Genomic DNA, 21,329 nt, shown 5'->3' on the forward strand with positions numbered 1-21,329 from the left:
AGACCTGAAGTCTGAACTTTCATTTTTTTCAACAGGAAAAGTTATTCTCAACAGAAAGAGCTTTTTCTATAACTAAATCTTTTTTTTTTTGACAGAAAAAAAAAACACCTATTCCTATTTGCTCATCATTCCTGTTCACAGTGTTTGTTTGTTTCATAACTATGCTTCAGAAAAACTTTGCCACATTTTTATTCTCTCCTGAAATACAGAGAAGGTGCACTCCCAAGGGACTCATGAATGCATCCTTAAAAAAACACCATTCCCTTAAACCTTTCTGTCTGAAACCATGAAAGACTAAGCCAGGCCTTCTTGATTCCCTTGTGATTACTGTTTCTAGGGATGACTGGAGGTTTTTTTTTAAGTTCTCAATGCTCAAGGTGAGTTGTTCATCTTCTAAATTAATACTGAGTTACTGATGGACATGATCAAATGCATGAACTCAACGACAAGGTGTCACTTAATACATTGTTTTCCAGTCCAGCCTTGTTCTACACTTCTAATACATCATGTGAGCATAAGTGGAGATGGTGTGATTTTCATTTCATTAGAAAAGACTTTTGTAGTCAAAAAGCTGATAATAAGGAGACTTACTGTGCCACACCGTCTCTCTTTTTGAACTGCAGAGAAGAAAGCAGGTCAGAAATCCATTTGGGGGTGATGGTTGGTCTTAGTGACAACTCAGTATCATTGACGTTTACAAGCAGTGTAAGAGCATGAACCTGGAAAACAACAGCACACTTACAGCTCATCAGTGATCAGTCTCACACTGCAGCGGGAATCTAGGCAGTGGAAATACTCATGAGCCCACTGCATTATATCTTCAGCTTTTTCCTTTGGAAATAACTGTATCATAGCTATATACGACTAGCTGATAATACAAACTAATACTGATATGGTTATATCTTTACATATGTCAATAAAGCAGTAGCAGGACAGGAACTGGGGATTTTGACAGAGAATGGTGACTCCTGGAGCAGCCTGGTAGGGTGCTGGGCAGCAGCCCTTTTTTTTTCTAAATAAAATAGGCAAGAAACAGGAGTGGTAAAGGAGCATATAGACAGACTCCTATTAGATTTTAACCACAGTAGAATGCATCTGCCTGTTCTTAAGAAGAAAATATTGTAAATATTTGGGCTAGGATAGAGTTACTTTTCTTTGTAGAGGCTCACTGATGCTGTGTGTTGGATTTTTATTAAAGTAGTGGTGATAGCACATTGATGTTTTAGTTGTTGCTGAGCAGTGCTTATGCTGCCCTGTCAGCAAAGAGGCTGGGGGTGCTCAAGAAGCTGTGAGGGGGCAGAACCAGGTTAACTGACTTCAACTGACGGAAGGGTTATCCCACCCCATATGACGTTGTGCTCAACAATAAAAGCTGGGGGACAAAAAAGGAGGATGTGGTGATGTTTGGAGTAATAGCATTTGTCTTCTCAAGTAACCATTGCATGTGATACACTGATACGCCCTGCTTTCCTGGAAATGGCTGAACATCTGCCTGCAGTGAGAGGTAGTGAATGAATCCCTTGTTTTGTTTCGCTTGTGTAAGCAGCTTTTGCTTTAACTAGTGAACTGTCTTTATCTCAACCCATGAATTCTCACATTTTTTTACCTTTCCAATTCTCTCCTTCATTCCACCTGGAGAGAGTGAGCGAACTGTGTGGTGCTGAGCTGCCTACCAGGGTTAAACCACAATACACATTTTACTGTTTGAAAAAAAAAATATATATATATATATTTTCTAATGATGTTTCAATTTCAATAAGTGGTGAAATTAGATTACTTTATGTGCATCATAAAGCTCCTTATTAAGTAAAGGAGCTCCCTATCCTCAAAGGGAAAGGGGGAGAAAATACAATGAAAAGGGCTGAAGGGTTGAGATAAAGACAGGGAGGTCAATCAAAAATTATCATCACAGGCAAAACAGACTCAGCATAGGGAGAACACATAAATTTATTGCACATTACTAACAAGCATTACTAACAAGCTAGAGAAGCGAGAAACAAAGAACAAACAAAAACCACTCTCCTTCCCTTCATCCACCCTCTCCTACTTCCTCTTCCTGAGTTGTGTAAGGGAACAGGGAATGGGGGCTGTAGTTACGCTTCATCTCTGTGCTTCTTCATGGTCACTCTCTGCCCCTGCTCCACATGGGGTCCCTCCCACGGGATGCCAAACTTCCCAAACCGAGCCTGTGGGGGCTTCCCACAGGCAGCAGCTCTTCAAGCACTGCTCCCACACAGCTCCATGCCACGGGGTCCATCCCCTGGGAGCAAACTGCTCCAGCACGGGTCCCCACGGATGGGCGGCAGCTCCCCCCAGACCCCCTGCTCCTGCGTGGGCTCCTCTCCACGGGCTGCAGCTCCGGCCTGGGGCCTGCTCCTGCGGGGGCTCTCCATGGGCCGCGGCCTCCTCCAGGCCACATCCACCTGCTCCACCGGGGGCTCCTCCACCCATGGGGGGGCTGCAGCGTGGAGATCTGCTCCATGTGGGACCCATGGGCTGCAGGGGGACAGCCTGCTCCACCAGGGGCCTCTCCACAGGCCACAGCAGGACTACTGCTGCTGCCTGCCTGGAGCACCTCCTGATCAACTTCTGCACTGACCTGGGGTTCTGCAGGGCTGGTTCTCACTCCTTGTTCTTCCAGCTGCTGTTGTGCAGCTTTTTTTTTTTTTTTTTTACCCCTTTCTTAAATATGGTTTCACAGAGGTGCAAAACAACATCTTATTGGCTCAGCTCTGGGCAGCAGTGGGTCAGCAGAACTCAGGAGTCAGCAGAAACTGGCCTTTATCTAACATGGGGCAGCCTCTGGATTCTTCTCGCAGAGGCTATCCCATGTAGTCCTCTGCTACCAAAACGTTGCCACACAAGCCCACTAGAAAGAGCGAGACATAAATATCTGTAAAAGAAATTTCTTATGTACTTATTGGATTCCCTAACACAAACGGACTCAATACAACAGGTAATTTAACAATCTAGCTGCTTGTTTGAGTTTAATGAAATTGTGACTTTTACAGTTGCATTAATTTGGTGAGAAACAGGAAGGAAGTGATGAACATTCTATCTTGCAACACTTCCGATGGTAGGACTGTTCTCTAAAACACAAGTGACAAGTGAGACAGCCCTATTTGTAACTGTACAACCATTTCAACTGCAAGTCTTTCCATCTTCTCTGAGCCTCGAGGCTATGATACAAATATAAGTGAGACAAAGAAGTTTTGAAATACAAGGTAGGTTCATCTTATCTTTGTGTGTTGTGTTTTTTTGTTTGTTTGTTTGTTGCTTGTTGTTTTTTGTTTGTTTGTTTGTTTGTTTTGTTTTTGTTTTTTCTTTCTTGTAGTGGTATTTGGTAAGGCTTTAGGAGAGATACTGGAAGCCCAGGGCTGGAGGGATAATATCCCAGGCAAAATCTTAAAAGCTGAAAAAGAAATATGCGGAGCTAAATTGAATGAAGTTTTTTTGCAAGGACCTACTGCCTGCTAAGAAAGTTCCCAGCCATATGGTTTATTCTCTCTCTAGTTTTGGCACTGAATTTGTAGTAACAGTAGATACTCCTACTGGATTCACTTTTATGCACGTACTCAAAAATATCCTTGAAAGTACATAAACTATTCCGAGGCAACATAAGCACCAAACTTACTGATCAATGGGTAATGAGAGCTGACTGATATTGAAAATGGCTTTATGTCCAAGTGGAGGCCAGTGATGAATAGTGTCCCTCAGGGGTCTGTCCTGGGACCGGTACTGTTTAATATCTTTGCCAGTGACATAGACAGTGGGATCAAGTGCACCCTCAGCAAGTTTGCAGATGACACCAAGCTGAGTGGTAGAGCTGATACAACAGAAGGAAGTGATGCCATCCAAAGGGACATGGAGAAGCTTAAGATTTGGGCCCATGTGAACCTCATGAGGTTCAACAAGTCAAAGTGCAAGGTGCTGTACCTGCGTCAGGGCAGTTCCAGACATGAAGTCAGACTGGGAAAAGAACTCATTGAGAGCAGCCCTGCAGAGAAGGACTTGGGCATGCTAGTGGACAAAAAGCTCAACAGGAGCCGGCAGTGCACACTTGCAGCCCAGAAGGCCAACTGCATCCTGGCCTGCATCAACAGGGGAGTGGCCAGCAGGGCAAGGGAGGTGACTGTCCCCCTCTGCTCTGCCCTTGTGAGGCCCTACTCGGGGTACTGTGTCTGTGGGCCCAATCACAAGAAGGATGTTGATCTGTTCGAGCAGATCCAGAGGAGGACCACAAAGATGTTCAGAGGGCTGAAGCACCTCTCCTATGAAGACAGGCTGAGAGAGCTGGGGATGTTCAGCCTACAGAAGAGAAGGCTCCAGGGTGACCTCACTGCAACCTTTCAGTACTTAGAAGGGACTTATAAAAAAGATGGAGAGCGACTCTGCTCAATCAGATAATGACAGGACATGGGGGAATGGTTTTTAACTAAAAGAGGGGAGATTTAGATTAGAGATTAGGAGGAAGTTATTCACTCAGAGAGTAATGTGGCACTTGCACAGGTTGCCCAGAGAAGCTGTGGATGCCCCATCCCTGGAGGTGTTCACAACCATGTTTGATGGGGCCCTGAGCAACCTGATCTAGTGGGTGGCATCCCTGCCCATGGCAGGAGGGTTGGCACTAGATGATATTTGAGGTCCTTTCTAACCCAAGCCATTCTATGATTCTATGATATTGCTGTGACTGATTTTGATATGCAGCTGATTTTGTTTGCAGCTGTTTACTCACATGCTTTAGGTCCACTCATCCTAACCTTTCTATGCACCAGACAGGTGATCTTTAGGCCTTAAGACAGCAGTCATAAGTGTATGCATTTCTAGAGTGATTCCCAAATAAACAGCTTTATAAATCATCACACAGGTTGTTTTTCTGCAGAAAAGAGCAACTTCATTAACTTTGTTACCATTTATTTGAATGTTTCTCTGACTTTGAGAGGTCTATTGAATCTTTTCTTGGTCAGTAATTGAGAGATGGGCAGATGGTGTGGAAGCAGGCAGCATGAGCAGATTAGACCAGACAAATTCAGGGGACAGTGATTCACTCTGGTGTCTTTCACCTTGGGCAAGTTCTGCTGCTTTCTGTCTCCAAGGAAGAAGAGATGCTTGCTTGTCTTGGACTCATCTTCATGACCCAGTGGCTGCTTCTGGTCGCCCAGATGTGTATTGACTGGCAATGCACAGATTGTGAGTAGAACACTTCCATGCAGACATCCTCCCAGACGAGGTGTAGCATGCTTCTCTTTACAGGTAGTTGTCTTCCAGTTACCTGTTGTCTTAGACCTGATAGGTAGTAGCCTTTGCACTCCAAAAAAATGGGTAGCATCAATCCTGCACCTTACTGATCCTATTATGTGATATTTTCAGTGGAGATGCCAGAGCCACCTATCAGAAATTTGACACTGAATCCTTGGAAAATGGAACTGAGTTGGATAAGCAGTACAAATTTCACCGAGTACAAGTGTTCTGTGGCAGCAGACAATGAAAAGGCCATTATAAAGGTAAATTTTCTATATAAAGTTTTAACAGAAATAAATCATTACACTTTGTTCTTTCTCTTTCACATTCTTAAGTAATTGAAAAAAGGTATTCTTGGTTAGAACAAGATAGTCTCTGTTTTAGCATTTTTTTTTCTAGTTTTTATTAAGGCCCATCTTTGTACTGAGATATGTCTGCCCTCTCTGGCCATTCTTGTGAAATTCTTGCCTTGAGATCATTCTTGGGAGATCAGAACCTTGATGAGACTTAAGTGTAAGATTTCCTCTTTCCTGGTTTCAGAGGAACTTCAGTGAGAGGCATCTCATGCTGTACAGATGCTGTATTTAAAGTATGGAGGAGAAACTGAGTTAGATACATGTGTCCTGACTGACTTACCTAAAAATAAGGCATTGGAAATGTAGTGATATACCTGCTCAGGACTGACTGATGTGACACAGAAGCCTGTGAAGGGATAATATTTCTGGAATGGCTCGTGGGAGCTAAGCAGGTTGTCTGGGGTATTTCAAATGCAGTAGGCACCTTTGTATAGGCCAACAGAGCCAAGACCTTAAAAAACGTGTGCCTGAGCAGCCAGCAGCTCTGTAGCTAGACATTCTTGGAAGGCATGCACTCTGGATCACTCTGCAAGTCAGCATGTTCCAGATGCTCATCTTAGCCTGATGCAATTATTAACCTATATAAATAGATAAAAAGGAGAAATACACTGGATTTTTAAACTATAGATCTAACCTTTTGATAACAGGAGGCATGGAACTCAAATCTTGTGTGAATGGATTACTTGAGAAGTGTTCTGACGTTATAGGAAGGTAACTTCTGCTTCTGATTTAGTCTGTTTTCAGAAGTTCTCATGCAGAGAAGATTGCAAGCTAAACCTTTCCCTATTTGGTAATTACTATGCATGTTAACAAGAATAGTTTATCTTTTACCAGCCTCTGCAAACTGCACAGGTACATTAAAGCAAGTCATGAAGTTGTGCCCTTGCACTTATTTTTTCTTGAATACGTGTATTATTCCAGCCTTCACTAAGCTCTCTTCCTCTAGATCCCAAAGTTGCATTAATGTTGAAGCCTATCTGGCCAATATTTCTTGTGATAGAGTAGGTTATCTCTAAATCTCTAGATTATCTCTATCTCTATCTCTAGAGTATGTTATCTTTAAAATGAAGTTGTTTCAGAAAGAGGAACTGTAGCAGAAGCCACTGTTTTTGATGCTGTATTTTGCACTAATAGAGAGTAAGCATGTTATGCTACACAAGTATGTCAATAAGTCAAATACATGCTTACTGGTTCTGCAGGCAGTTCCTAGAAAAGTCTGACTTTGGGGAACTCTTTTAATACTCCATGCAGTTATATCACCAGTATTGCTAATCACAGATCAGAATAGGGTTATATCACCCTCATTTCAGCTATCTAAGCCTGGAAATTGTAGTATTCTAAGCTCTGACAGGTGTGACTAGAGAGGTACAGGCCCTGCCTGAAGACAGTGTATCTCATACATCTCAGATGCTAACATCTGTGCCCTCCTTCACTGCTGCACAGACAAGGCAGCTATATGACTTGTTGAAAATGTCTGCTAGTATTCAGAAAGGTAATGTTACTGGAGATGAACCTCAAGCCATCTCCTTATACAGGCACACATTTGTGGGGTATCTCCCTTTGTCACTGAAAGGAGAGTAAAGCACATTGAAGTCATCTTTTGATTCTTATGAAGGAGCATATACTCCATTTTGAGGAGGTACAGTAGATTTGTTGGAAAGAGGGGAGGAACTTCTGCTCCTGGCACTGTTCAGTCATGAGATTTTCTGGAGGAAAGCGCCAGTGTCTTCACCTTGCACTGTTAAAGGTTCATTACACAAAACTTCTGGGAAGGAGGTTCTTAAACATGGGGAGACATCAGTATCTACTTCACTATTGTAGTGGTCACGCTGCTACAAAGCAAGCACAAGCTTTCTGCAGGAAGCGTTATGTAAACTGTTAGACAAAAAACTGAAAATAAACTACCTGCATGTCATTTTTCAGGCAGTGGACATGACCTGCATATTTGATGGAAATCTAATGTTTCCTCTGCACAACGGGGCAAACTTTTCAGTTACAGCAGTGAACATCAACAGTACATATTCAAGCATATGCACATGTATTCCTCGAGGTAATACACTAGACTTTGAGAGAGGATTTGCCTGCTTCCAATGGCCTGAGGGTTAAATAAATAAATAAATAACAAAAAAAAAAATCTTTCATTACTAAATTCTTTCCTGTAAATGGATAGCTTCCTGTTCACACCCTTATGACAATGTTTCTTAGACAAGTAAAGGAGTTTCCTAGAACTAACTCAATAATTCTTTAGTCCTTAGTTGGCTGCCTTGCTTGGTGCAATCTTTTTAATTCCTAATTCTTTTTTAAATGTTTGTGCTAATATTTTGTTGACTGCATTCGGATGTCTATGCTATTAAAAATCAAGGTGAAACAGGTTTGTGTCTGTAGTTTTTAAATTCTTGAGAATTCTATGATACCTTAAATTTTGTCACAGCATAACTCATGCTGTTATGCCTAACACTTTGTTCAATCCACAATAATGAAAGTTCTGACTGAATCTACCCTTCTTTGTATGAGAGGGATAGTAGATATGAGTGTTAAGAGAATGAGGTACATGATCTGCTCCTTTAAGCAACATGAGTTGACACATATTAAAAAAAAAAAAAAAAAAAAAAAAAACTCCCTACCTCATCAGGCTCAAAGAAATTGTTGTTTCCTTATAAAAGGGAGAATAAGTCATCTTTCCATTTAAACGCCATGTTTAATCTCCTTATTAGGCTTTGCGGGGAGTAGGTGCTAAAGAGCTAATTGAAATGTTTGTGATATGGGGAAGGTTCCTGGTGTTTATTCCAGCTATAAGAAGGTATCCCTGCAGAGAACACCTCAGGTATTTATATATTCACTTCCATGAAGTCTGGAAAATCTTCACAGCTCTGCATTTGACCTTCTCTCCCTCTCTAGAGTTCTCAGTGAAGCCCCTCTTGCTCTTCATTTATCTGACAGAATGCTGAAGAACATCCCTCAAATAAAAATGCTATGGCAGGATCCTAAGGATGATAGGCAGAGATTTCGGTCTGCAGCATTGGACACCAGTGTGTCCTTTTGAATCAGAACAGTTCAAAGCACAGTGGTGGCCACTTTGGGTGTCAGCCTGTTCTATGGCAGTATAGGCTTCCCTGAGCCTCATTCTACCAAATACAACTGTTATCATATATTTGGAGAATATAGCCACATTAAATTTTTCATATCAGTCCAAGTATCTTCCAATGCTGCTACCTAAAATGAATTCCATCATTACTAACCCTAGCACTAATTGGTTGGAGTTGCAGGTATTTAGCATATCTAAACATGCACCAAGATCCTCCATCTTGGAGCAGTCACACAGTTCTTCAACCTAACAGAGATTGCTGTGTTTGCAGGCATAAAGGGGTCAGCCATTGAAAACTTCTCCTGCGTGATTTATGATGTTTCTCTCATGAACTGCACTTGGCAGGCAGGCAGAAATGCTCCAGGAGATACCCAATATTTTCTCTACTGGAAGAATTCAAGGTAAGTAAGCCTGCTTGAATCCTGGGAAGCCTGAATTCTCACTCAACACATTACACTGCCCACTGCCCATCTTTAACTAAAACACTTTGTTATATGCAGAGATGATTATGAGACAGAATGTGAGCTTTACATTAAAGATGAAAATGGCAGACACGTGGGATGTAGATTCCAAAATGTGATGATTAAATACAAAACTGCTTACTTCATGGTGAATGGGTCTAGCAATGTCTCCCAGATCCGATTCTATGATAAGTACATCGAACTGTATACAATTGGTGAGTAAATAATTTATCTCTGGTTTATTTCCATTATTGCATAAGGGTAGTAGAGCATCCATCCCTGAGATGGAGACTGAATTCATTTCAGAATTGTCACTCCACAAAATAGTCTTTTCCTTTCTTTGAAAAGCTTTGATCTTGTCCTCAATTTCTGCAAAAATGTAATTCCAAATTGTACAACAAGAGGAGGTAGAACCATTCAGAAACAACTGTTCAGAGAAGTCTAAACACCCTAACAGAATTCACATTGTTGAGAGTTAGGATTTCCTGGTTTGGAAATCATTTACCTAAAAAACCTGTGAGCATGCAAGCACATTTGATGTTGGTATCAGAGTTTCAAAATTCCAGTTGAAATCTCTACTTATGTCTTTATGTAGCTATAGTGAATTTTTGTTGCCTAGACTGTCAACTGATTTAGTTGATTATTAACCTAAAAGACAATAAGTATTGACTTTATCACTGCATTTACTACAGACCTCCATACCATTTTCTGTTATACTTAAAACTTCTGAAAATGGTCTTATGGCTGGGATCAGTGCTTGGCTACATAATTTTACCCCAGTTTACTCCCCTGTGTAATCATTTTCTTTTGATGGACTTTCTACATGTCAATTCAGACTGCAGTTAACCATTTACAAGCACCATTGGACAGAATGTTTTTTATTTAAGAATAGTATCCATTGAGGCAAGCCCTGAAACGTCCTTTCACATATTATGTTTTTGCAATTATTCTATTCTCACTATACTATACTCACTTCGTTTAATCACCTGTGAAAGTACCCTGTCATGCCTTTAGACCTAGGGTCAAAAGTAAGAGGCTGTAGCTTTTTCAGGAAAATCTATTCCCTAAGCAAAACAGCCATGAGGGAATGCCAGCAAAAAAGCTTCACAGCTGCAGCCTCTCTCAGCTTCTTTAGCAATCTACTCTAATTGTATTTAAGTTTTTCACTAGCAGGGTCCACAGGATGTAGAAGATTGCAATTCACACGTTTCAACTGAAGAGACTTTGCAGGAAAAGCTTCTTTGGGCAATTGCTCCTCCTTCTCATTGCCAGTAGGGATAGCGTGAATGGACAGACACCCTTGACTAAAGAAACCGATATGTATAAAACAGCTCAGGTTTTCATATGCACTTGCATATATGGTGATCTACTTGGAAGCTTCCTGTGCAATTGTTTATACTATTGGCAAAGCCTTTTTGGCAAAGCCCTACTGATCTGGTATTGCCTCCAAAAAATGGACAAAGCTTCATTCTATAAAGAGAAGAAATCAAGCTGTAATATTACTCCTGGGACATGAAACAATAGTGTTCTTTGACCAAACAGCCCAAATAACCAGTTTTGTCTGTATAGACTGGTTCAAGGTAACTGAAACTATTTCTTCTATCATCCTTTTATCACCTTTTTAGTCATCAGTGACTATTTGTCTTTTGCTGTTACAATAACCATCAAGTCCTTGGAGATGATCAAAATTCAAAGGTCTGCAATACTTTTGTCCACACCTCCTAGGGGAGATATATTGTAAAGTTCTAGATTCTTAAAACTGAATTCTTAAATTTGTATGACTATTTTTGGAGGGGGAATAAGCTGCATAGTTCACAACACCAAGCAAGCCATAAGTTCATGTAACAGAAGAATCATGCAAGGAGTCTTAGAGAAAGAAATGATCTTCAGATTTCTTACATTAGGGTTGTCATCATATTGTTCTTCCCTGGTCATGTTCCATGTTTTTTTTTTTGTTTGTTTCTTTTTGTTTTCTGATCCAATGGACAAGATCTAGAGACTTCTGGTCTTTCAATTATTTCTAACAGAGTTCCCAAGAAAAAAATATATATAATTATTTCTTCACAGAGCTGTTACCTGCTATTGCACTCTCTTCTACCAAAGCAAAAGGAGATAACATGATTATTTGAATTCTCTACTGTATCATTTCAGAAAAACTCATGCCTCCTTCAAATGTCACTGTCAACTGTGACAAAAAACAAAATGATTGCATAATTCAGTGGCAACGACCCCAAATAAGTCATTTGCATAAAGACAGGTGTTTTAAATATGAAGTCAAAATAACATATAAGGTAAGAGGAGAGTTTCTTGATCTACATTTAACATTAATACATACGCTTTATTTTCTACTACACTTGGGTAAAAAGAAAATTTCTCTCTCTTATATGGTGTAGCCTTCCTCATATGTAGCACCATATTTCTTTGTGGTTGTGCCTTTCTCAGTTGTGACAGAACTCAAAAAAGTCACTTCTTTCAATGAGACCTGCTAGAACTATCCTGGACTGGATTTTTTCCAGTAGCGACTGTATCTTTTTGAAACAGTAGAGCTGGGCTGTAAGTACTGGATGGAGAAATGGACGTCCAGTTAAGGAATACGAATTGGTGGAGAGGACTGAAATTTCTGTATATTCAAAATGCAAACAGTTTACTAGATATTATAGACAAGAAACACACATTTTGGTCTAACACATGAAGCTGCATAATATTAAGTAAAATGAAAACAAATGAGAGAAAGCAGAAAGGCAGTGTGAAAGGCACAGGTCATTGTGTAGAACCATTTAAGCTACTGAAAGTGAAGTTCGGATCTTGATTTTAAAAGCTTTTTTGCACGGAAAAAAAAAAAAAAAAAAAAAAAAAAAAAAAAAAAAAAAAAAAAAAAACCTGCAAGACAAGTGGCCACAAGTGACCACAAGATGGCAGATAGCGACTATGAAGGAAGAACCTGCTTGTACTACTCCCAGACAGCCACTGAGATGCTAGTTGAAGGAATTCATTGGATTTCTCTTATTTGAACTTTAGTCCAAAGACTACAAATCTTCAGATTTAGGGGCTTGCTACTTCAGAAGTGATTTTTTTCACAATTCCAGCTAGCTGCTGCAAAAAATTATTACTTCTCTGACTCGCTTTGCCTGTGTAGCAAAGAAAGCTTATACCAGTCAGTGTAACTTTAGCATGAAAATCACAGTAAAACAATACATAATTCTTTAAGACTTAATCTGAGACTATTATTATTAGTAGTAGTAGTAGTATTATTACAATATATTAATTAATAATACATTGATTATATTATTGTTGTTATTGTTGTTATTATTGAATAGCATTTGCAATTAAACAGTGAAATTTCTTTTAAAATATAAATACTACATTTAAAATAAAAAATCTCAAATATGTTTTTCTACTATGTGTAACAATGAAGCTATAGTTTTCATTCAGATCAGGTCTGGTTTGTTTGTCTTCAGTCACAAATCTGAAATAAAATTTATTTCTTGATTCTAGTAGTAAGAAAAATAAATACATTTCCAAAGAAAAATTAGCTACTCTATAAAATCGGCGTTGCAGATGAATTACATACCAGAAACTAAACATTAGGTAAATTGTTAGTTCCTCTGAACAAACTGCAAAATAGATAAGAAAGTAACTAAGTAATGGAGAGAAAGGACATGGTAGATTAAAATGACATCTCAACAAAAACCAAGCAATCATAATAATAAAGGTTTTCTCTCAATTTACAGGGTAATTCTGCAGAAGAGGTTGTACATACTTTTACAAAAGTAAGTCTTGCCTTTTCTATTTATCAGCATCACATGTTAGTTTCATAGTTATTTGTGAAAATTAAGTAGTATGTAAATGCTTTAGCATCAGTATCCTATGCTTTATGGGATCATTATTATAAGTTTCTTAGAAGTGTCAAACTGCTAAGTAATTATGATAATTAGGTAATTTATCACACATTTAAAGAGAACTTTATTACTATTCTGCAACTGCTTTGGGAAAAAAAAATCCATTTTACATTATATTGTTCCCTTTGCCCCTCAAATGTTTGGATCAGAACTTGAAGTTACACTTTAGTAACAACAAAGAAAATGTTTGTGGAATGGGGGCTGTTCTTCAGGTACGCAGGACTTTCTTCTAACCAGTGGAGTCTGGACATCCCCTCGCTATCCTGAAAGTACCTCAGAGTAAGCACGTTTCAGGAACTTCTAGTAACACTGAATATTGCAGTATTTTTACACGTTTGAATGGGAATTTATTCTTGTCCTCAAGAGTCATAATCCAAAGACTGATGAATGTGAGTGAGGTGCACAGAGACAGTTTGTTACTCACATCACATATAATAGCTGTAATATTATGAGACAATTCAAGATATTTTTCTGCTTCTGTCAACTTGCCAAGGGAAAGTATCAATAAATCAGGCTATATCATAAGAAATTGTAGGCTACAAGGTCAAAGATTAAAAGCTTCTGAACAGAAGAATTTACAGACTAACAAACTATTTTTGAAAGAAGATACATAGGTACATATCCATTACATATTTAAAAACATGCAAGTTTATTTTTTGCTCTGTAACAGCAGTCTGCTCTAACAAGAAATTCTCTTATAACCTTGTGAAATTTCACTGGTAAATGGAACTTACATATTACAGACATGCAAAAAAGAAAAACTCAGTTTAATTGCTGTTTGTTGTTGTTGTTGTTTAAGGAAATTGAAAGAAGCCACATACTTCAAAGTTACAGTATGGGAAAGAAGTACCTTGTGAAAATCAGAGCAGCTGGCCTTGACTGTTCTGTGAATAACGCCTGGGGGGAGTGGAGTGCAGCTGTTGAGTTTGGTAAGAACAAAAATCTTTGCATTGGTTTACCTCCCCTAGCTATGAACTATCTACCTTGCACAGTACTGCAGTGGTGGTCTTACCCAGCTGGGTAGCAGAGCTCCACCACAACCACTCTCTCACTCCCCATCCTCAAAGGGAAAGGGAGAATAAATAGGAAGGAAAGGGTTCAAGGGTTGAGGTAAGGACAGGGAGATCACTCAACAATTATCATCACGGGCAAAATAGACTCAGCATAGAGAGAACAGAGAAATTTTTTGGTCATTACTAACAAGCTAGAGAAGTGAGGAAAAAAGAAAACAATCAAAAAACACTCTCCTTCCCTTCATCCACCCTCTCCTACTTCCTCTTCCTGAGTTGTGTAAGGGAACAGGGAATGGGGGCTGTAGTTACGCTTCATCTCTGTGCTCCTTCATGGTCACTTCCTGCCCCTGCTCCACATGGGGTCCCTCCCACGGGATGCCAAACTTCCCAAACTGAGCCTGTGGGGGCTTCCCACAGGCAGCAGCTCTTCAAGAATTGCTCCCACATGGCTCCGTACCACTGGGTCCATCCCCCAGGAGCAAACTGCTCCAGCACGGGTCCCCATGGATGGGCGGCAGCTCCCCCCAGACCCCCTGCTCCTGCGTGGGCTCCTCTCCACGGGCTGCAGCTCCGGCCCGGGGTCTGCTCCTGCGGGGGCTCTCCATGGGCCGCGGCCTCCTCCAGGCCACATCCACCTGCTCCACCGGGGGCTCCTCCACCCATGGGGGGGCTGCAGCGTGGAGATCTGCTCCATGTGGGACCCATGGGCTGCAGGGGGACAGCCTGCTCCACCAGGGGCTTCTCCACACACTGCAGGAGATCTGCTGCTGCCTGCCTGGAGCACCTCCTGCCCTCCTGCTGCACTCACCTTCAGGGCTGCAGGGATGCTTCTCTCACATGTTCTCTCACTCCTCTCTCAGCTGCTGTTGCGCAGCATTTTTTTTTTTCCCTTTTCTAAACCTGCTCTCCCAGAGGCCCAACCAGCATTGCTCCCTGGCTCAGCTCTGGGCAGCTGTGGGTCCCTTTGGAGCCAGCAGAAACTGGCTATTATCTAACACAGGGTAGCTTATGGATTCTTTTCACAAATGCCAGCCGGGGTAGCCCCTCACTACCAAAACCTTGCCACGTAAACCCACTACAACTGCAGACACACAAAAATATAAAGGACTGTTAAACATTATTTTTCATTTTACCTTATTAAAAAGAGAGAGAGAATTTGTTCATCTCTTAGCAGTAACATTGGGAATCAATATAAAAGTAATCCATTTGCAAGTGGAGTGCCTACCTGCTTACTGGTAGAGATTAACAAACAGGTTCAACGTTGATATGTCCCAGAAAACTACTGCTAAGGTGCTAAATTTAAGAGATGATTTTTATTCCAGGAGAAACCTTTCAGACTGACATTCAGCAGTCACTCATCAGAGACATGTTTGGCATAGCTGTGCATCTATTGCTTTTCATTAACAAAAATACTTCATGACTTTTGTTCTTTCAGGAAATGAAGACGTTTTTTCTTCTTCAATATGGATTTTATCAGTGGTGGCAGTTGCAATATTCTTAGTGTTTTTTTTCACAGTTTTGTTCTGCAAAAGGTAAACTTAATTTATGCATTTTTTAAATTTTTGGAGGTTCGTGATGCATCTGCAATTCTTAAACAAATAAATAATGTACAGATGCCTTTGAGATATAGTTGCAACTGTTCCACTCACACTGTAGTGGAAGCCAAGCCAAAATGGTGGTCTTGAGGCAGGTAATGTAATTGTGATGCCCAATGTCCTTCTTTGGATGACCCACACAAATATTTCCAGGGTTTCTTCTGTCGATGTGGCAGAGAGCAATTATATACAATCACTTAGATTAGCAGTACAGCTACTGGATATCTGCAATATAGAATAGAATATAGAATAGAATAGAAAATAGAATAGAACAGAACAGAACAGAACAGAACAGAATAGTTCAGATGGAAGGGACCTTCAACAAACATCTAATCTAACTGCCTGAACACTTCAGGGCTAACCAAAAGTTAAAGCATATTATTAAGAGCTTTACCCAACTGTTGAACACTGACATGTATGGGGCATCAACCACCTTGCTATGAAGTCTGTTTCACTACTCTCATGGTAAAGAAATTTTTCCTAATGCCCAGTCTGAACCTCCCTTGATGCGGTTCTTTCTGGCATTCAAGGAAGATCAGCATGTACCTCCCAATTTTCCCTCCTTGGGAAGTTGTAGAGAGCAATGAGATCACCTCTCAGCTTCCTTTTCTCGAAACTGGACGCATTAGGTGTCATCAGCCTGTCCTCATAGGACATGTCCTCCAGCACTGTTACCAGACGTGTTGCCCTCTCCTGGATGCATTCAAGTGTCTCACTATCCTTGTTACACTGTAGAGCCCAGAACTGCACACAGTGTTCAAGGTGAGGCTGCACCAAGTGTAGACTGCCTACCAACATGTAGACAGTCTGCAAAACAAATCTAATTTCTTGAAATGTAGTTATTGCACACAACAGGCTGATCGCACTTAACAGTAAAGATTTTGCAACATTCACTAAAATTGTCCTAGCAAGTGAAATAGATCTTAGACCACAAAAACTAAGCAGGTTGTTTCTTGAAATAAACTATGCCAGGGAAAAAGAAAGAAAAAGGTTAATCTTCTTTATCATACATTTCATATAGAAATATACAGTAATTCAGAGAAGATACTGTTCTTCCAAGTTGTTTAAATGTTTATGTTCACTTTACACTGGTTGCAGTGACTTAAAGAGGAGGACAATAGGAAGTTCTTTTTTCTTTCAAATAAGAAAATAACTATTAGTGAATCTTTTACCAAAAATAAAACTATTAGCGTACAAATTCTTGGTGTTATCCTTATATGTGTTCATTCTGTGCTGTGATGATGTATAGTTTTCATTTCTCTTCTATCCTGGAAAAGTAATATAAGAGTTGGGCACAATGGTTTTGATACATGCTAGATACTTATTTTTTCCTTTTAATTCCATCCCTTTTGATCTCCAGGACTCATTATTGGAAAACAGCATTTCCACCAGTCCCAAAGCCAAAAAATCCATTTAGTGGACAGCATGATATAAATCCAGAGGTAGGCTTTCTTTATATTAAATATATGAAATGCATACTATACTTTACTGAAGGTTGAAAGGTATTATTTAAATGGTAAGGAACTTAACACAAAGAATAACCGTTTCCTCTGCCATATTTTGAGGAATTACGAGAGAAAATTAACAGAGAGTTTGCTAAGGGAAGTCAAATGCAGTGGCCTACCAGACCCGGAGGGTTTCTCCCACTCCAGTCTAACAGATACAGGGATTGATGCTCCCATTGGTAGGTCCAGCCAGCAGCAAGGGCTGTGTATTTTCCCAATACAAGGCACACACATGCACAAACACACACACTGAGATAGCCAGTCACACAGATCAGCACGGGTATCTTAACCAGTACCACATTATCGCTGACACCAATCACATAAACAGGGTCACGGACACCCCAGTCTTACTTTTCATCTCCACCTGTGCAGGGCTGAAGTTTGCCAGTGAGATGTGCACACACCTTCACTCTGCATTCACAATCCTTCACATTCACAAATCCTTCACATCTGATCTTTGTGCCCAGATTCTGGGTCCTCCCACCAAGTCATCATCTTACCTTGTCTTTCTGGGTGTGGATCGTCTACTTACCCACTATCTCAGCTTTAATAAAATTTGTTAGCAAGCTGCAAAAAAAGTGACACAGAAAACAGTACAAAACAGGATTTTGTAAGATGATAGGGCAGACTGTAATTGTCAGACCAGACAAACATACAGCCCAGCAGCTCACTTGCACCCAGATATCCTTTTTCTTGGCCAGCAGGTTCTTATGTGACATTTAATAGTTTCTTATGGTCCGCTCAATTAGCCAAGCTTCAGGCCAATGTTTCTACTTGCATACCTTTACAAAGTTAATCTTTTTGTTCTGATTCTTTAGAAATGATTTGTGGTATACCAATCTGTGATGTGTTGGAGAAAAAGCACATTCTCCCTATCCACTTCCAGGCCAGCTAAAAACCATGTGTCAGCATTACAGAAATGTTGAAATGTCAATTTTTTGACTTTCTAAGGAAAGCTTATTGGCTAAAGAACTAAGAAGTGAATTATTTTTATAAAATATGCAACAGAAGTTGAAATACTGTCAGAATTACACACGAGTTAGTAGAGTTAACTTATCCACATGTACAAAACTAATGAAAGTTTTTATTTTCCTCTCAGCTGATGGAGTGCAAAATGCAGTCAATAACATCTGAAAATGAACAGATTTTAGTTGCTGAATTAGTAAAATAACAAAGAAAAAATGAGGAACCTGAAAGTGTATTTCTCAGGTAACTATATGTCCCTGTGGAAATTCAGGAATAATAATGCATGGGCCTTCTTCACTTACTTCCTTTTCTTGGCAAAAACAGTAGTACAGCCAAGAGAGAAGATTACTTCACATGTAATTTTTTGAAATGCTATTGTATTTTCTTCTAATTTTGGCTGACTTTAACTGTTAGTGTAACTGCCCTTATTGTGTATCTTCCATTTTGTGAATATGATTTAAATATTTCAGTAAAGAAGTTTCAGCAACATTTCAATTTTTTTAAAGAAAAACAATGGTGTTTTTTTTTGTTTTGTTTTGTTTTTCTTATATTACAAAGAATGTGTTCATTGAGGTTAATAAACTTTTTTTTTTTTTTTGAGATTCCTGTCTGCTGAATGATACTGTTCTAGTCAAGAATATGCCTATTCATACTTGAAGTTTCCTCAGATCTCTTAAAATACATATAGGCAACTTGAAAATTAATAATGGGATTAAAAACTGGATGGCATATTGAGTGATGGTCTGTAATCAACAGAAATCTCAGAGAACATGTAACTGTGTTATTTACGTGTTAAGGGCTTGGCCACCATTAATGTGATAGCAGCCCAGAATCTTCTCTGGTATCCCACCTGCTGGTATCCAGCTGTTTTTGTTCTTACTGCTTACTTGCTTTCTCATTACTTTCATTTTTGTTTATCTGCTTCATATTTTAAAATATAGAGTGTGTGACTCAATTAATCTCTGTGTCCTTTTGCTTGAATAGACACCTTTACTACTCAGTATTTTTCAGAGTCAAGGGGTTAGGACAAGGTACCAGGAAAATAGCACAGGCTGCTGAATGCACTGTCTGGCTATGAGCAATGCTTCTACAGGATCAATGCTAAGACTCACTGCTTAGTACTGACAACAGCTTGGACAGTGGTATGAAATGCAGCCTTAGCAAGACATGTATGACAGCAAACTGGGAATACTGCCTGATATACTGAAGGGCAGTCTGCTATGCAGAGCGTCCCTGACAGGCTGATGAAATGGGTTGATGGGGACTTCATGAAGTTCAACTTTTGTTTTGCAAATGCAAAATCCCATACCTGGAACAAACTAAACCCATGAATATTAGAGAATGTCTGACTGGCAGGTTTGCAGAAAAGGCTCTGAGGCAAACACAAATCAGCAATGTATCCTTATGGTAATAAAAACTATCCATATACATGTAGTAGGCTGTACTGAGAGCAATGAACCCAGCAGGTCAAGGGAAGTGATTCTCACTGCTCAGCACTTATGAGCCTGCACATACAGCTCTATGTCCAGATTTCAGCCTCCTTCAGACACTGGCAAACTAAAGCAGTTCAGCAGAGAGGCACCAAGATGACTGGGGAGAGCTGAAGCACACACTGTTTCGAGGGAGGCTGAAGGAATATTTTTTTCAGTATGGTGAATAGAAGCTGAATCCAGCCCTCTGATCGACTTAATGGCCCTCCTCTGGACCCGTTCTAACAGATCAACATCTTTCTTTTGTCAGTGGCCCCAGACCTGGACAAAGGACTCCAAGTGGGGCCTCACAAGGGCAGAGCAGAGGGGGCAATCACCTCCCTTGCCCTGCTGGACACTCCTCTGGTGATGCAGCCCAGGATGCAGTTGGCCTTCTGGGCTGCAAAACTTTAATCTTTAAACATTTAAACTTTTAACTTTATCCTTTAAGTTGCCCCACTGATTTTTATGGCTCATATAGCTCCAGTCACTAGTGGCGTCCCGCAGGGCTCGGTGCTGGGGCCGGTCCTCTTTAATACCTTTATCGATGATCTGGATGAGGGGATTGAGTGCACCCTCAGTAAGTTCGCAGATGACACCAAGTTAGGTGCATGTGTCGATTTGCTCGAGGGTAGGAAGGCTCTGCAGGAGGATCTGGATAGGCTGCACCGATGGGCTGAGGCCAACTGCATGAAGTTCAACAAGGCCAAGTGCCGGGTCCTGCACCTGGGGTGCAATAACCCCAAGCAGAGCTACAGGCTGAGAGATGAGTGCTTGGAAAGCTGCCTGGCGGAGCAGGACCTGGGAGTATTGGTTGATAGTCAGCTGAATATGAGCCAGCAGTGTGCTCAGGTGGCCAAGAAAGCCAACAGCATCCTGGCTTGTATAAGAAGCAGCGTGGCCAGCAGGGCTAGGGGAGTGACTGTCCCCCTGTACTCGGCTCTGGTGAGGCCGCACCTCAAGTACTGTGTTCAGTTTTGGGCCCCTCACTACAAGAAGGACACTGAGGTGCTCGAGCGAGTCCAGAGAAGGGCAACAAAGCTGGTGAGGGGTCTGGAGAACAAGTCTTATGAGGGGTGGCTGAGGGAGCTGGGCTTGTTCAGCCTGGAGAAGAGAAGGCTCAGGGGTGACCCTATCGCTCTCTACAGGTACCTTAAAGGAGGCTGTAGCGAGGTGGGGACTGGTCCATTCTCCCACGTGCCTGGCAACAGTTCGAGGAGGAATGGGCCAAAGTTGTGCCAGGGGAGGTTTAGGTTGGATATTAGGAAAAGCTTCTTTACGGAAAGGGTTGTTAGGCATTGGAATGGGTTGACCAGGGAAGTGGTGGAGTCACCATCCCTGGAGGTCTTTAAAATACGTTTAGATGTAGTGCTTAGTGATATGGTTTAGTGGAGGACTGGTTAGTGTTAGGTTAGAGGTTGGACTCGGTGATCTTGGAGATCTCTTTCAACCTAGATGATTCTGCAATTCTGTGATATATCTCACTGCTCTTTTTGGTCTTGGAGATTCATATTTTTTGGATCTTACTATGATGATACGATAATGACACTCTAAATTAAATAATTGATACTATAAATTTGATTATCAGACTATATATTCCCAGGACTACTTTCTCACACTGAGGCCAATTGTCATGTAATTTTGCTAGATACATTTTATTAAATATTTAAATAAGCTTGATACATGAAAACTGCCATTAGAAATTAGCCCTGATCTGAGATAACCCCTGGACTATGCCC

General features: G+C 40.6%; 1 protein-coding gene across 3 annotated transcripts; it reads left to right on the forward strand.

The window, feature by feature from the left end:
- The first annotated feature begins 3,113 nt into the window (after window positions 1–3,113).
- On the forward strand, window positions 3,114–19,060 carry LOC309884337 (granulocyte-macrophage colony-stimulating factor receptor subunit alpha-like). Of its 3 annotated transcripts, XM_082773199.1 has the most exons (13): window positions 3,114–3,224; window positions 5,097–5,190; window positions 5,371–5,504; window positions 7,521–7,647; window positions 8,954–9,083; window positions 9,183–9,358; window positions 11,295–11,434; window positions 12,875–12,913; window positions 13,842–13,971; window positions 15,491–15,587; window positions 17,011–17,092; window positions 18,255–18,364; window positions 18,723–19,060. In XM_082773199.1, the coding sequence occupies exons 2-12, from the start codon at window positions 5,106–5,108 to the stop codon at window positions 18,324–18,326; spliced, it is 1,212 nt and encodes a 403-aa protein (XP_082629325.1). In that variant the 5' UTR covers window positions 3,114–3,224; window positions 5,097–5,105; the 3' UTR covers window positions 18,327–18,364; window positions 18,723–19,060. The 3 variants fall into 3 exon arrangements, with proteins under 3 accessions (XP_082629325.1, XP_082629324.1, XP_082629326.1); XM_082773198.1 differs by lacking the exon at window positions 18,723–19,060 and having other exon boundaries at window positions 18,255–18,708; XM_082773200.1 differs by lacking the exons at window positions 5,097–5,190; window positions 18,723–19,060 and having other exon boundaries at window positions 3,129–3,224; window positions 18,255–18,708.
- Window positions 19,061–21,329: the final 2,269 nt, after the last annotated feature.

The sequence above is a fragment of the Aythya marila genome, assembly GCF_965140915.1.
Source record: "Aythya marila genome assembly, chromosome: 1".
Lineage (NCBI taxonomy): Eukaryota > Metazoa > Chordata > Aves > Anseriformes > Anatidae > Aythya > Aythya marila.

Bases quoted from the DNA above. Each gene is read 5' to 3' on its own strand.
- LOC309884337 (XM_082773199.1), top strand. From the start codon at position 5,106: ATGCTTGCTTGTCTTGGACTCATCTTCATGACCCAGTGGCTGCTTCTG. The intron at 11,435-12,874 runs GTAAGAGGAGAG...CTCAATTTACAG, and splicing joins AAGTCAAAATAACATATAAG to GGTAATTCTGCAGAAGAGGT. The intron at 13,972-15,490 runs GTAAGAACAAAA...TTGTTCTTTCAG, and splicing joins GAGTGCAGCTGTTGAGTTTG to GAAATGAAGACGTTTTTTCT.